The sequence below is a fragment of the Rhineura floridana genome, chromosome 3 (genome assembly GCF_030035675.1).
Source record: "Rhineura floridana isolate rRhiFlo1 chromosome 3, rRhiFlo1.hap2, whole genome shotgun sequence".
In the NCBI taxonomy this organism is placed as follows: Eukaryota; Metazoa; Chordata; class Lepidosauria; order Squamata; family Rhineuridae; genus Rhineura; species Rhineura floridana.
The window spans coordinates 11,288,448-11,300,576 of NC_084482.1; the positions used below are offsets into that span (position 1 = coordinate 11,288,448).

The 12,129-nt window shown below is 45.0% G+C and overlaps 1 protein-coding gene across 6 annotated transcripts in view; it reads right to left on the reverse strand.

Moving 5' to 3' along the window:
• ARAF (A-Raf proto-oncogene, serine/threonine kinase) overlaps positions 1-12,129 on the reverse strand; it is a 40,525-nt gene that overhangs the window by 25,099 nt on the left and 3,297 nt on the right. For 2 of the 6 annotated variants that reach the window (XM_061614450.1, XM_061614452.1), the window contains exon 2: positions 2,738-2,912. The exons of 1 other annotated variant lie outside the window; for it this stretch is intronic. In XM_061614450.1, the coding sequence (XP_061470434.1) occupies positions 2,738-2,912 (175 nt within the window). Of the gene's footprint in view, positions 1-1,805; positions 2,037-2,737; positions 2,913-3,061; positions 4,318-4,694; positions 4,979-12,129 lie in introns of those variants that run through there. 3 more of the 6 variants (XM_061614451.1, XM_061614453.1, XM_061614454.1) reach the window with 3 other exon arrangements.

Here is a 12,129-nt window from a genome sequence, read left to right on the forward strand (position 1 = left end):
ATAGGGTCAGTTCTAGGTTGACATGGGGATAAAAAAGGGAGCTTCCAGGAGTTGCCAAAGATGAACTTTATCTTCAGGGCATCTTGGTGGCTTTCAGCCCCATTCTGTAGCTTCACTGTCATTACTGCCAGCAATACAAACTTGCTCCTTTTTAAAGCCTAAGCATCAACAGCCACTTTCCGTCAAGAAACAGGCTTTGTGTGTGCGTGTGTGCTATCAAAACTGCTCTCTAATAGACCTCAGAGGCTAGTGTGGGAGGCATGTTCACAAGGAGCGTGTTCTGCTGAAAGAAACAAATTATCACTTCCGTCAATCGGGCACCAATTAATCATGGGTATTAGTAGCATCACACGGCTACCGTCCCAACACTGAAATGGAAACACCAGTGACAGGTTTGCTGCTGGGAATGATAATGAATACGAAATTCCTTAATTGAAAATGCAGCGGCTAACCTGAAGCTGGCTCTGGGATGGGATCCCTTGATCTTGAAATATAGCTTCTTTCAGGATGGGGGTGGAGTGTGGGCTATGTGCAGAGCTTGAATTTATTCGAATGAATGAACTTATTATCGAGATAGCCAAAGCGACTTACAATTAAGTTCGGAATACACCCATCCATCATTACAACAAAACAACAGTACATCACAAGCACAAATCTGAAAGGCAGCAACACCATAAAAGTCTAGTAAAAATGAAATTCCACAAGAGCTTGTTGGAGTAGTCACTTCCTGACTAAAAGTGAGCAGCAAGAGGTCCTGGAAGACCTCCCTTGAGAGGCTGTTATTTTATTATTTATTTTTGACGCTTTAGCCAAACCTTGGGTGCCACTGATGAAAAAGCCCCATCTCAGGAATGTACAGTACCTGCTGCATTGTTGACTGCAGCGCAACACCACCACCCCCGCTGCAATGCAGCTGTTTATATGGCTAATCCACCACTAAGATGCAATTGCCTCTGGAATGGGCCCAGATTTTTGTACAGGGATCTTTTGTCTAACACAAAATGCAACTTGATATTGCAGGTGATGCAACCGATATTGGAGCAAGGCAGCTGTAATACTGGGATCTCTAATTTGATGTTGAAATATCATCAAGGGCAGTGGAGTAAGTAAGGAAAGATCTCTTGCAGGTAACTGTTGGCCTTGATTCTGTCGTCCGAGGGGAAAGCTGACTCCCAATGTTGCCCTCCAGATGTTGTCAGAAGACAAGTCCTAATCATCCCTGACCACTGGCTATGCTGGCTAGGGACCAATGGGGTTGGAATCCATGTTGTCTATCACTGCCTGTAGCTCCATCCCTCCCCAACAGATATAATAAAGATTAGTGCTTCTGAGCATGCTTTCTCCCTCACTGTGGAGCACCAGCAAACTCTCTCCACACACTTCAGGGCTTCTTTTGAAGGCAGCTCACAGGGACCTCACACAGACATGACTTTCAATCCCTCCCTTTATTTAGAAATAAAACACTGCCCCCCCCAACCGCCCTTGCAAGAATTTTGAGAACTTAGTCCAATTTTTAAAAAGGTTAAAGGTTAAAGCTTATACAGGCCTTGCCACATAAAGTGAGGTGGCCAGCCCAGGTGGCAGACTCTGCATGCCATTCAAGACAGCCAAATTGGAGACATTCACTGACCCCTGGGGGCACAACAGACCAAGGCGCCCTCCTGCATGCAAGCCCCCTGAAATGAAAGCCCAGAAATGCTCTTGCACAATCCTTTGCTGCAGGGAACTTTCCACAGGAGAGCCCCTCCCTGGACCAAGCCCCATTAACAGAAGGTGGTTCCATGCAGAGTTTCAGCTTCACTCACCAAAAGGTCTTGGGCTGGCCTCGACTCCCATACCTTTATGTTACCTTATGCCACTAGACCAAACCTAAAGATACTTGCTCCCTTTCAGCACTGGGCTTAAAGGCGCTTTTGCATACAAGGAATTATTTGATCCGCATGAAATGCAGCTGCGTCTGCATGCCGAGGTGGCTGTTTTTATCTTCCAGCCTGGAGACTAGAGGGAGCCCTCATGCTAGACAGCACACGCCCTGGCACAAGCATTTATTTCAGCCGAGGCTCAGGTCTCTTTGGCCCAGACCTGGCTAAGGAGGGGAATCTTAAATGGGGGCGGTAGGCGTGGAGGAGGAGGAAAAGTCCAAGCCTCTAAAATCGTACAACTTAAACTAGAGCCGCAGGCCAACTGTAGGCCAGTCAGGCAGCATTCCCCAGGGAAAGAAATACGAAGTGACGTTGTCATATGGCTCCAACCATTAGGCTACTGTCCCCTATACCTTTCCACAGCACAGCTAAAGATATAAAAGGGCTTAACAGTCCCCCGCCCCTTCGAATGCAACAGAATCCAGAAGCTGTCACTCCCAGATTCACCTGTTCCAGCAAAATAAACTCCGCTCGTCTAACGGGGAAAGGGGCTGGGTGCATAACGTGGATTCCCGAACCCCCTCCCCTAAATACGACGGTGTGTGGCCTGTAAATTGATGGGCCTCCATTCCTTTTATGTTAGGATTCGCAAAGCTCCCCCTAGACGGGAAGATACCAAGGCACTAAAAAGAGGAGGGGACCACAACCTTTAGTCTTGCCTAAATTAAGGAGAAAATTGGGGTAACCATTTCCCTCGAGAGAAGGGGGCACGTTCCAGGGGCTCCCCTCACTCTCTCTCCACCCAGCGCCGCGGAGAGGGCCTGGAAGAGAGTAGCGGAATGCGGTGAAGAAAAAAGGAAGGGAAAACTTCCTACCTGTCACAGCGAAACATCCACCATCTTGTATGAGCGTTCGAAATGGGCGTGGCCGGGCGCTGACGTCAAACGGAGAGGGCGGAAACTCCATACAACAGGAGTTTAACTCTTTCTGTGCCAAATAGTGGGCATTCACGAGTGGTAGAGATTGCGATTTTGGATTTTCTTTATTTTGCTGCGGTGAGAATAAAATGAGGAGCGTTTGTGAGGAAATCCCACGTACGCCAACCCAAGCTCCTTGAAGGAAGTTTAGGGTGGGATAGGATAGGACAGAACAAATGTAATGAAGAAAATTGAAAACTGAAATGCGGTGGGGTGACTGACTTGCAATTTGTTTCTTTCGTCCGTTTCCTACTCCTGGTTCAAGTTGCTCAGAGCAACACTGTAGCTTCACAACACCCTTGTGAGGCAGACCTAGTTCTCGTAAACAGCAGAGAAAGCGGCCAACCTGTATCTGGAGTACCTCTTCAGACGCCACTGGCGGTGTGTCACGTGACTGAATACACCTCCCTAACACACCCGCCTGGCCGCTTACACAGAAAAGTTGATGTCAGAGGGAAGAGTTCTAGCCTAGCCACGGCATGCTGGTTTTCTACGTTGTGGTGAGCACCCTCAAATTCGCCAAGACCTTCAAAAACATCAGAATATATGGCAAGTAACCGCTCTTGTGTTAAAAGTTCAACTGTGTGCACACTATCAACCCGACGAACCAAATCCAGAGTCTCACAGGCAGCCCTGCCCAATAATGGAAGAGAAGAGCTATCTATTACATAAAACAGTAATCTAGCTGCTCCTCTTGGGGTATGACAATCAAGGACAATAGTTCCCAAAGGCTTCATATGCGCTCCACCATAAGCCACAAGCCTTATGTCACTTTTAGTTAGCACTTTCTTGCCTGGGAACTCACGAAATAGGTGCAGTGGCAAAACATTCGCCTCAGCTCCTGTATCCAGTTTGAATTTTACTGAAAGTCCTCACAGAATTATGAACATACCATCCACCCACTTGGCTTGCAGCTACACCAGTAGTCTCATGAACTAATTCTCCTGTAAACAAACTGTTTAAATCAAGCTCCTGGATTTGATGTCCCTGTTCTTTGTTGAAACTTGATGGTTTTACTTTACATACTCTGGCATAATAATTTTTTATTCCACATTTATGACAAATCTTTCCAAATGCTGGACAATTTTGAGGCTTATGCACTGTACCACAACAAGAGCACTTATTATTTCTAGTTCGTTCATATCTGCATTTAGATTGTGCCCTCTCAGGTCCAAGGGCCTGTACTGGAATCTCCTCACAATCCTTATCAGTTACATGTACTACATACAACTCCTTGCCATATATTGAGGAAGTTGACATAGTCTGTAGTTGAGCTCTCGTTATTTCTTCTAGATGACATATTTCAGTTGCTTTCTCCAGAGTATGATTAGGGTCCCTCAGCAATCTTTCCTTTAATTTCTCCTCCTTCACACTAAACACAATCTTATCCCTTACCATATCATTAAATGCCGAACCAAATTCACAGTTCAGAAGTTTAAATTCAGAAGTTTAAGTTCAGTAATAAACTGTTCAATGGTTTCTCCATGTGTCTGTGAATGATTTCAGAAAGAATATCATTCAAATACCACATTCTTACAAGGAGTACAGTAGGGCCTCGCTTTATGGCGTTGTTTTCCGGCGCTCCGCTGATGCGGCAGCTTTCAATTAGGGGAAATCCCCCATTTTAAAGCCGATTATGAGCTTTTGGCGGCATTTTGTTGCATTTTCGTGGCATTTTCACGCAACACAACCCATTATAGTCAATGGGTTCTGCTTTACGGAGATTTCCGCTTTACTGCGGGGGCCTGGTCCCTAACCCGCCGTATAAGCATGGTCCTCTATACAATATATCCTAAATTGTTCAAGAACTTCCGCTACATCTTCTCCCGCACAGTGCAACAATATAGCTACTTGCCATTTCTTAGAAACATTATCAACTCCAGCAGCAGTAAGATACAGCTGAAAAGCTTGTTCCCAGCATTTCCAGTTCTTAGCCAAATTGCCTTGCAAAGCAAGTGCAGGTGGAGACCAAAATGAGTCCATATTTACAGCTACTTAAGCTGATAATTGTGTGCAAAAATACACCAACAAAAAAAAAGAGAGAGGGAAAAGAAATCCAAATCAACTTCTGACACCATGTGATAGCTGGCTATCAAAGCCCAATCTGATGAACTCTACAAAGAGACACTCCAGTCTTGCATACGGGAAACAGGTTTAATGAAAAGCTCAAAGCATACATTTAAATAAGGAATGCTAGACAAAGCACTTGGCTGATTGAATACTTCTCACCTGTGCTTAGCAAGCAATTCAAGTATCTTAAAAAGACATTACACCAATTTGAGGGTGCTCATCACATCCATATTGATCCAGCAGTGGCTCCAGTGCTTTGTCTAGCATTCCTTATTTAAATATATGCTTTTAGCTTTTCATTAAACCTGTTTCCCGTATGCAAGACTGGAGCGTCTCTTTATGGAGTTTGTCAGATTGGGCTTTGATAGCCAGCTATCACATACGTGGGGAAACATTCCATCCTGTAAGCCCCTATCAGCATTTTGAAGAAGTATGGTCCAGTTCATCTAAAAAACTGGCCTGCATAATTTAGGCTGAAAGATGGTTAGTTGCCCGCATTCACACAATGAGCTTCAAGGCTGTGCAGGGATCTTAACCTGGGTTTCCCGCATCCAAAGCCAATACTGATCTCTGTTGCGTAGCAAGCAGGGTGAAAATTTCCTTGTTTGTTTGTTTAAAGCATTTTTTTTCTGCTCTTGAGCAAACAAGCAAACAAAAAACAAGCCTCCCATAGGAAATAAAGCTCTCAACATGCTTACAAATATTGGTAATAAGGCAGACAGTTCCCTCAGGCTTACAATCTAAAAGACACAATACAAGAGGAAAAGGGGTCAGGAGGGAAGAAGAAGAAAAAACACGCTTACAGCAAACTCCCACAGATCTACTCAGAAGTTCAGTGAGGCTTACTCCCAGGTAAATTGGTATAGGATTGCAGCTCAGGCACTAATTCTTAGTTACAGAACTTGCAACAGCCAGGTCGAATGGAAAGGGCTCCAGAACAGGAGGACCAAAAGTTGCTGGTCTGAGTTAATAATAGTGATAACTGTAACAATAAATGTGATAAAGAATGAAGGGGCCAAGCAGTCACCTTGCCTGACACACACTCCCAAATGATAGCACCATACAGCAATATAGATGCAACTGAAGCCAATGAATTGCTAGAAAATGTTGCTGGTTGCACAGCAAGTAGTATAGTATAAAGCAAAAAAGTCAAGAGTAACAAACTTAGATAAATATAATCAGTCCACATATACATAACATCAAATATCCAAACTATCCATAAATGTGGTTGGAGACTCGTTGCTCAGGGGGGTAGAGGCACCGGTATGCCAGCCGGACAAAATGAATCGGGAAGTCTGTTGTCTCCCTGGGGCACGCATCCGGGACGTCGCTGACAACCTGCCGAGGCTCATTGGGAAACAAGATAGGTACCCCTTTCTCCTCATACATGTGGGCACAAACGACACGGCCAGAAACACCTTGGAACAGATCACCTCAGACTATGAGGCTCTGGGTAGGAAGGTCAAGGATTTGGGGGCGCAGGTGGTCTTCTCGTCAATTCTTCCCGTGAAGGATAGAGGACTACAAAGGGAAAGGAACATACTGCAGGTCAACGACTGGTTACACAGATGGTGTCGACGGAGAGGTTTGGATTCTGGGACCATGGTCTAAGCTTCTTGGAGGGGGGACTGTTGGCAAGAGATGGGCTGCACCTCACGAGGACTGGGAAGAATCTCTTTGGCAGAAGTATGGCAAAACTCATCAAGAGGGCTTTAAACTAAAGCCTCTGGGGGATGGAGATGATAGCTTAAATACCGATCCAAAGACAGCGGGTTGTAAATGCAACGATCTGAAGGGTACAGGAGACACTGGGAGAGAGAAAGGGATGCATGGCAAAGCTCATGGTATATTAACGGAGGAATCCAATCAGGACAAAAGGGACTTCTGCTGTCTATATACCAACGCGCGGAGCTTGGGAAACAAGCAAGGGGAGCTTGAAGTCTTAGTGCATCAAGGCAAATATGACTTCATAGGGATAACAGAGACTTGGTGGGATGACTGCCATGATTGGCATATAGCCATTCAAGGATATAAACTCTACAGAAAGAATAGAAGCAACAGAAAAGGAGGGGGCGTAGCGTTATACGTCAAAGACAAATACACCTCTATGGAAATCCAACAGAGCGAACAAAGGGGTCCGGTAGTGTTGACCCTTAGGCTATACTACCTCTGGTTATTTTCATCAAGTCTGAAAGCTTAGAGCAAGGAAGAGTTTTTGTTATGTCTTTGTAGGAACTTGCAGGCCCGTCAAGGTTGCTGGTTCCTAGGCAACGGGAGATAAGGGCTGAAGTGAGAACAGCCAGCTTCTCCGTGTTTGTGGGGGGTTTTTTGTTCTTGAAGGAGAAGCAGCTTTCTGTGTGAGCTCTTGCTATGAGAAAAAATGAACCTGCTTGTAAAGCCTTAATGTCCGGAATAAATGGACTCTTAATACTATGTCGTGTTCTTGGATTTCTTGACCACTAATACTCTAATGTAAAAGCGCTTACAACGCAAATACCGCACACATCAACAGGGTTATGGGCCCAGATCCAGTGCGCGTTACAACGAAGTAAGTGGTCTGAGCTGCAGACTGAGTTCCAGAGAGCAGCGTGATTGATTGTGCCAGACAGAGGTGAGCGAAGATGGCTGTAAACATGTCTGGAGGCATGCCCATGGAAAGACTTATGGAAAATAATTACGCCAGCTGGAAGATGAGAATGCGGGCTTTCCTGATAAAAGAGGATTTATTTGATATGATTGAAGGGACCCCACCGGTACCACCAACAGCGGCCTGGAAGCGCAAAGATGAGAAGGCGCAGGCTTTTATTACCTTGGCTCTATCCGACTCTCAACTGCTGCACGTAAGAGATGAACCCACAGCCAGACGTATGTGGGATGTGTTGCAGGCTCTTCATGTGCAACAGACAGCGGGATCCAAGCTGTGTCTGGCAAGGAAGCTGTACCAGATGCGTTTCACGGATGAGTGCACCATGAGTGAGCATCTTACTGAATTTAGGCATCTATTTGCTGAATTAGAGGACCGAGGCGTGGAACACAGTATCCTTCAGAAGACGTATATTATCCTGGCTTCACTCGATGGAAGCTGGAACAATTTTGTCATGGCTATGGAAGCAATGCCAGATGGCGGCCTGAACGTGGGTTTTATTGAGGAAAAATTGACCCAGGAGTGGCAGCGGAGACAGGAGGCGAGAAAGGCCGAGCCGAAGGAAGCTGTCAGAAGCAAGCAGGCAAACTACCAGGAGCAGCAACGGCTGAAAACTTGTTATTTTTTCGGAGCGCGTGGACATATTCAAAGAGACTGTGCAGTCAAGCAAAGAAACAGAGACGGAGGCTGGAAGCAGAGCAGTGTGAACTTTGTCAGCGCAGAAAAGCCTCGAGTTGATACAGACTGGATTTTGGATAGTGGAGCGTCCCATCCACTCGTTAAAGACTTGAGTTTATTCCATACATCAAAAGAAGTGCAGGACTCTGTTTTACTGGCTGATGGATCGAGACGAATTGTCAAGGCGCGAGGAACGGTGAGATTGGATAAGATTGGCATAATTTCTGATGTATTGTATGTCCCTGAATTGTCAAATAATATTCTGTCTGTTCGAAAATTGACCAGCATTGGGTTTTCAGTAGTGTTTGACAGAGACAAATGTTTTGTGAAAAGAGGGGGTGAAATATGCATGCAAGGGAGCCTGAAAGATGCACAGTTTGTAATAAAAAGCAATCAAGCAGGGTGTGCTGTGTTAAATGCTGAAGCACAGACACATAAAGGCTGTGTACATGATTGGCACAGAAGGCTGGGGCATGCAAACTACGAAACAATTAAGAAAACCCCGAGTCTTAGTGAAAACATGAAATTGACAGATTGTGGTCAGTTGATTGATTGTGATGCCTGCCATAAAGCTAAAATGACAATTGCACCCATAAACAGGGAGGCTGAAAGCTCGACAACCACTCCCTACCAGCTCATTCATGTTGATTTATCAGGGCCAATAAACAGTTCACGAGGAGGTGCGAGGTACTTTATGGTAGTGGTCAACGATTTCTCCAGGTTCACTCATGTTTATTTGCTCAAAAGGAAAGATGAGGCAGAGCAGAAGTTGCGTCTGTTCATCAAGAAGATTCAAACGCAGCATAATGTCACTGTGAGAGCAATACGATCAGACCTGGGGGGGGGGAGTTTACAAGCAAAGCATTACATGCATACCTTGAAAGTGAAGGTATAGAACAACATTTAACAGCTCCATTTTCTCCGTTTTCTAACGGGATAGCGGAGAGAAAAAACAGAGGGCTTCAGGAAGCTTTGAGAGCCATGTTGGAGGATTCTAGTCTCACACACTCTTTTTGGAGAGAATGTATTCTGTATGCGAATTACATACACAACAGGGTGTTGCACAGTGCACTTGGGATGTCACCCTACGAGAAACTCACTGGGAGAAAGCCGAAGGTGCAGCACATTGAAAGGTTCGGAGCCAGATGTTGGGTTCACATTCTACAGGGAAAAAGACGTGGCAAACTAGCACCCAGAGCACAAGAAGGATTTGTGCTGGGTTTTCAGAATGCATATTACAGAGTATGGATCCCACAAACGCAGCAGGTTGTTCTGAGCAGAAGCATTAAAGTCTCAGACAAGCCTTGGGATCAAAAGCAAACAGTTATTCTCAATGGTTCAGATGAAACTCCAACATCAACACCTACACAAGGGGTGAAAGTAGAAGGAACAGATATTCCACTGAAGGATGCATTAAATGAACTGATATGGGGCAAACGTAAAACAAAGAAACGTAAGGCTGACGATATGACATCTCCTGAGCAAGCCATGCCAGGAACAAGTTCAGATGGGGGTGCAGCTCCAATTCCCTTAAGGTGCTCTGAGAGAGCTAACATTGGGAAACCTCCTGACAGATTTACTGTGGGTTTAGTCAGCACCAAGTCGTGGAGATGGATGCAGAAATGTTATACCTGACCTGTGTACAACCAAAGTTTGATTAATAAAGTTTGAGCTTGGTAAATTGAACTGTAATGTATGCTGCAATGTATTGAAATGTATTACTGGATGCCTATGTATATGTATTGTATTGTAGAAACGTACTTGTATTGTGCAGGCTTGATGAAAAGGTGGGAACTGTTGACCCTTAGGCTATACTACCTCTGGTTATTTTCATCAAGTCTGAAAGCTTAGAGCAAGGAAGAGTTTTTGTTATGTCTTTGTAGGAACTTGTAGGCCCGTCAAGGTTGCTGGTTCCTAGGCAACGGGAGATAAGGGCTGAAATGAGAACAGCCAGCTTCTCTGTGTTTGTGGGGGGTTTTTTGTTCTTGAAGGAGAAGCAGCTTTCTGTGTGAGCTCTTGCTATGAGAAAAAATGAACCTGCTTGTAAAGCCTTAATGTCCGGAATAAATGGACTCTTAATACTATGTCGTGTTCTTGGATTTCTTGACCACTAATACTCTAATGTAACAGCGCTTACAACGCAAATACCGCACACATCAACAGGTAGAGACCATTTGGATAAAAATAAATGGAGAAACAAATAAAACTGACATGGTAGTAGGTGTCTACTACAGACCCCCTGGCCAGGAAGAGGTGGTAGACGAGGCCTTTCTCAAACAAATCTCTGAAATCTCAAGGAGGCAAGAAGTAGTAGTGATGAGGGACTTCAACTACCTGGATATCTGCTGGGAGACAAACTCTGCGAAGCACAAAGCCTCCAACAAATTCCTGATGGGCCTTGCTGATAATTTCCTCTTTCAAAAAGTAGAAGAAGGAACAAGGGGATCGGCAATCCTGGACCTGATCTTAACTAACACGGACGAATTGGTCACGGGAATTAAAGCGGTCGGTGCCTTGGGGGAAAGTGACCACGTAATGCTGGAATTCGTGATTCTGGGAAAAGCCAAAGAAGAATATAGTCAAACATGGACCTTGGATTTCAGGAAAGCCGATTTTAGCAAGCTCAGGGAAATGATGGGTAGGATCCCGTGGCTAGATAGACTAAAGAAAAAAGGAGCCCAAGAAGCGTGGGAGTTCATGAAGAACGTATTATAAAAAGTGCAATCGCAAACAATTCCAAAGAGGAAGAAAAACGGAAGACATCGGAAAAAGCCAATGTGGCTACACAGAAGACTGGTGGAGGAGGTAAAAGTAAAAAAGAGCATGTATAAAGAATGGAAAGAAGGACGCATCACCAAGGAAGAGTACTGATGAGCGGCTCGGGCTTGCAGGAATAGCGTAAGGAAAGCTAAAACCCAGAATGAGCTGAGGCTGGCAAGGGAAGCGAGGAACAACAAAAAGGGGTTTTTCAGATATGTTCAAAGCAAGAGAAAGACCAAGGAAACGGTGGGACTGCTGCTCAATGAGGATGGAAAAATGTTGACAGATAACAAGGAAAAGGCAGAACTGCTCAATGCATATTTTGCCTCCGTTTTCTCCCAAAAAGGGAACAGTGTGCAACCTTGCATCGGTAGCAATCTCAGGAAGAGGTTGGGATTGCAGTTTGAGATTGATAAGGAGATAGTCAGGAAATACCTAGTTAACCTAAATGAGTTCAAATCTCCAGGGCTTGATGAACTGCATCCCAGAGTATTGAAGGAACTTGTGGATGTACTCTCGGAACCTCTTGCCATCATCTTTGAGAAATCCTGGGGAACGGGAGAGGTGCTGGAGGATTGGAGACAGGCAAACGTCGTCCCGCTCTTTAAAAAGGGTAAAAAAGAAGATCCGGGGAATTACAGGCCGGTCAGTCTGACTTCAATACCGGGAAGGATATTAGAACGGATAATAAAAGAGTCCATTGGCAACTATCTAGATGACAATGCTGTGATTAGTAGGAGCCAGCATGGGTTTGTCAAGAAAAAATCCTGTCAAACTAATCTCATCTCTTTTTTTGATCGGGTCACTAGCTTAGTAGATGGTGGAAATGCTGTAGATGTCATCTATCTAGATTTCAGCAAAGCGTTTGACAAAGTCCCCCACAACCTTTTGATTAGCAAACTGGTCAAATGCGGACTACATGGAAATACTGTCAGGTGGATTCACAACTGGTTGGAAAACCGTACTCAAAGAGTGGTCGTCAGTGGCTCTGCTTCGGATTGGAAGGAGGTTTCGAGTGGAGTGCCACAGGGTTCTGTCCTGGGGTCGATACTCTTCAACATTTTTATCAATGACTTAGATGATGGGGTGGAGGGAAGCCTTATGAAGTTTGCGGATGATACGAAACTGGGAGGGATAG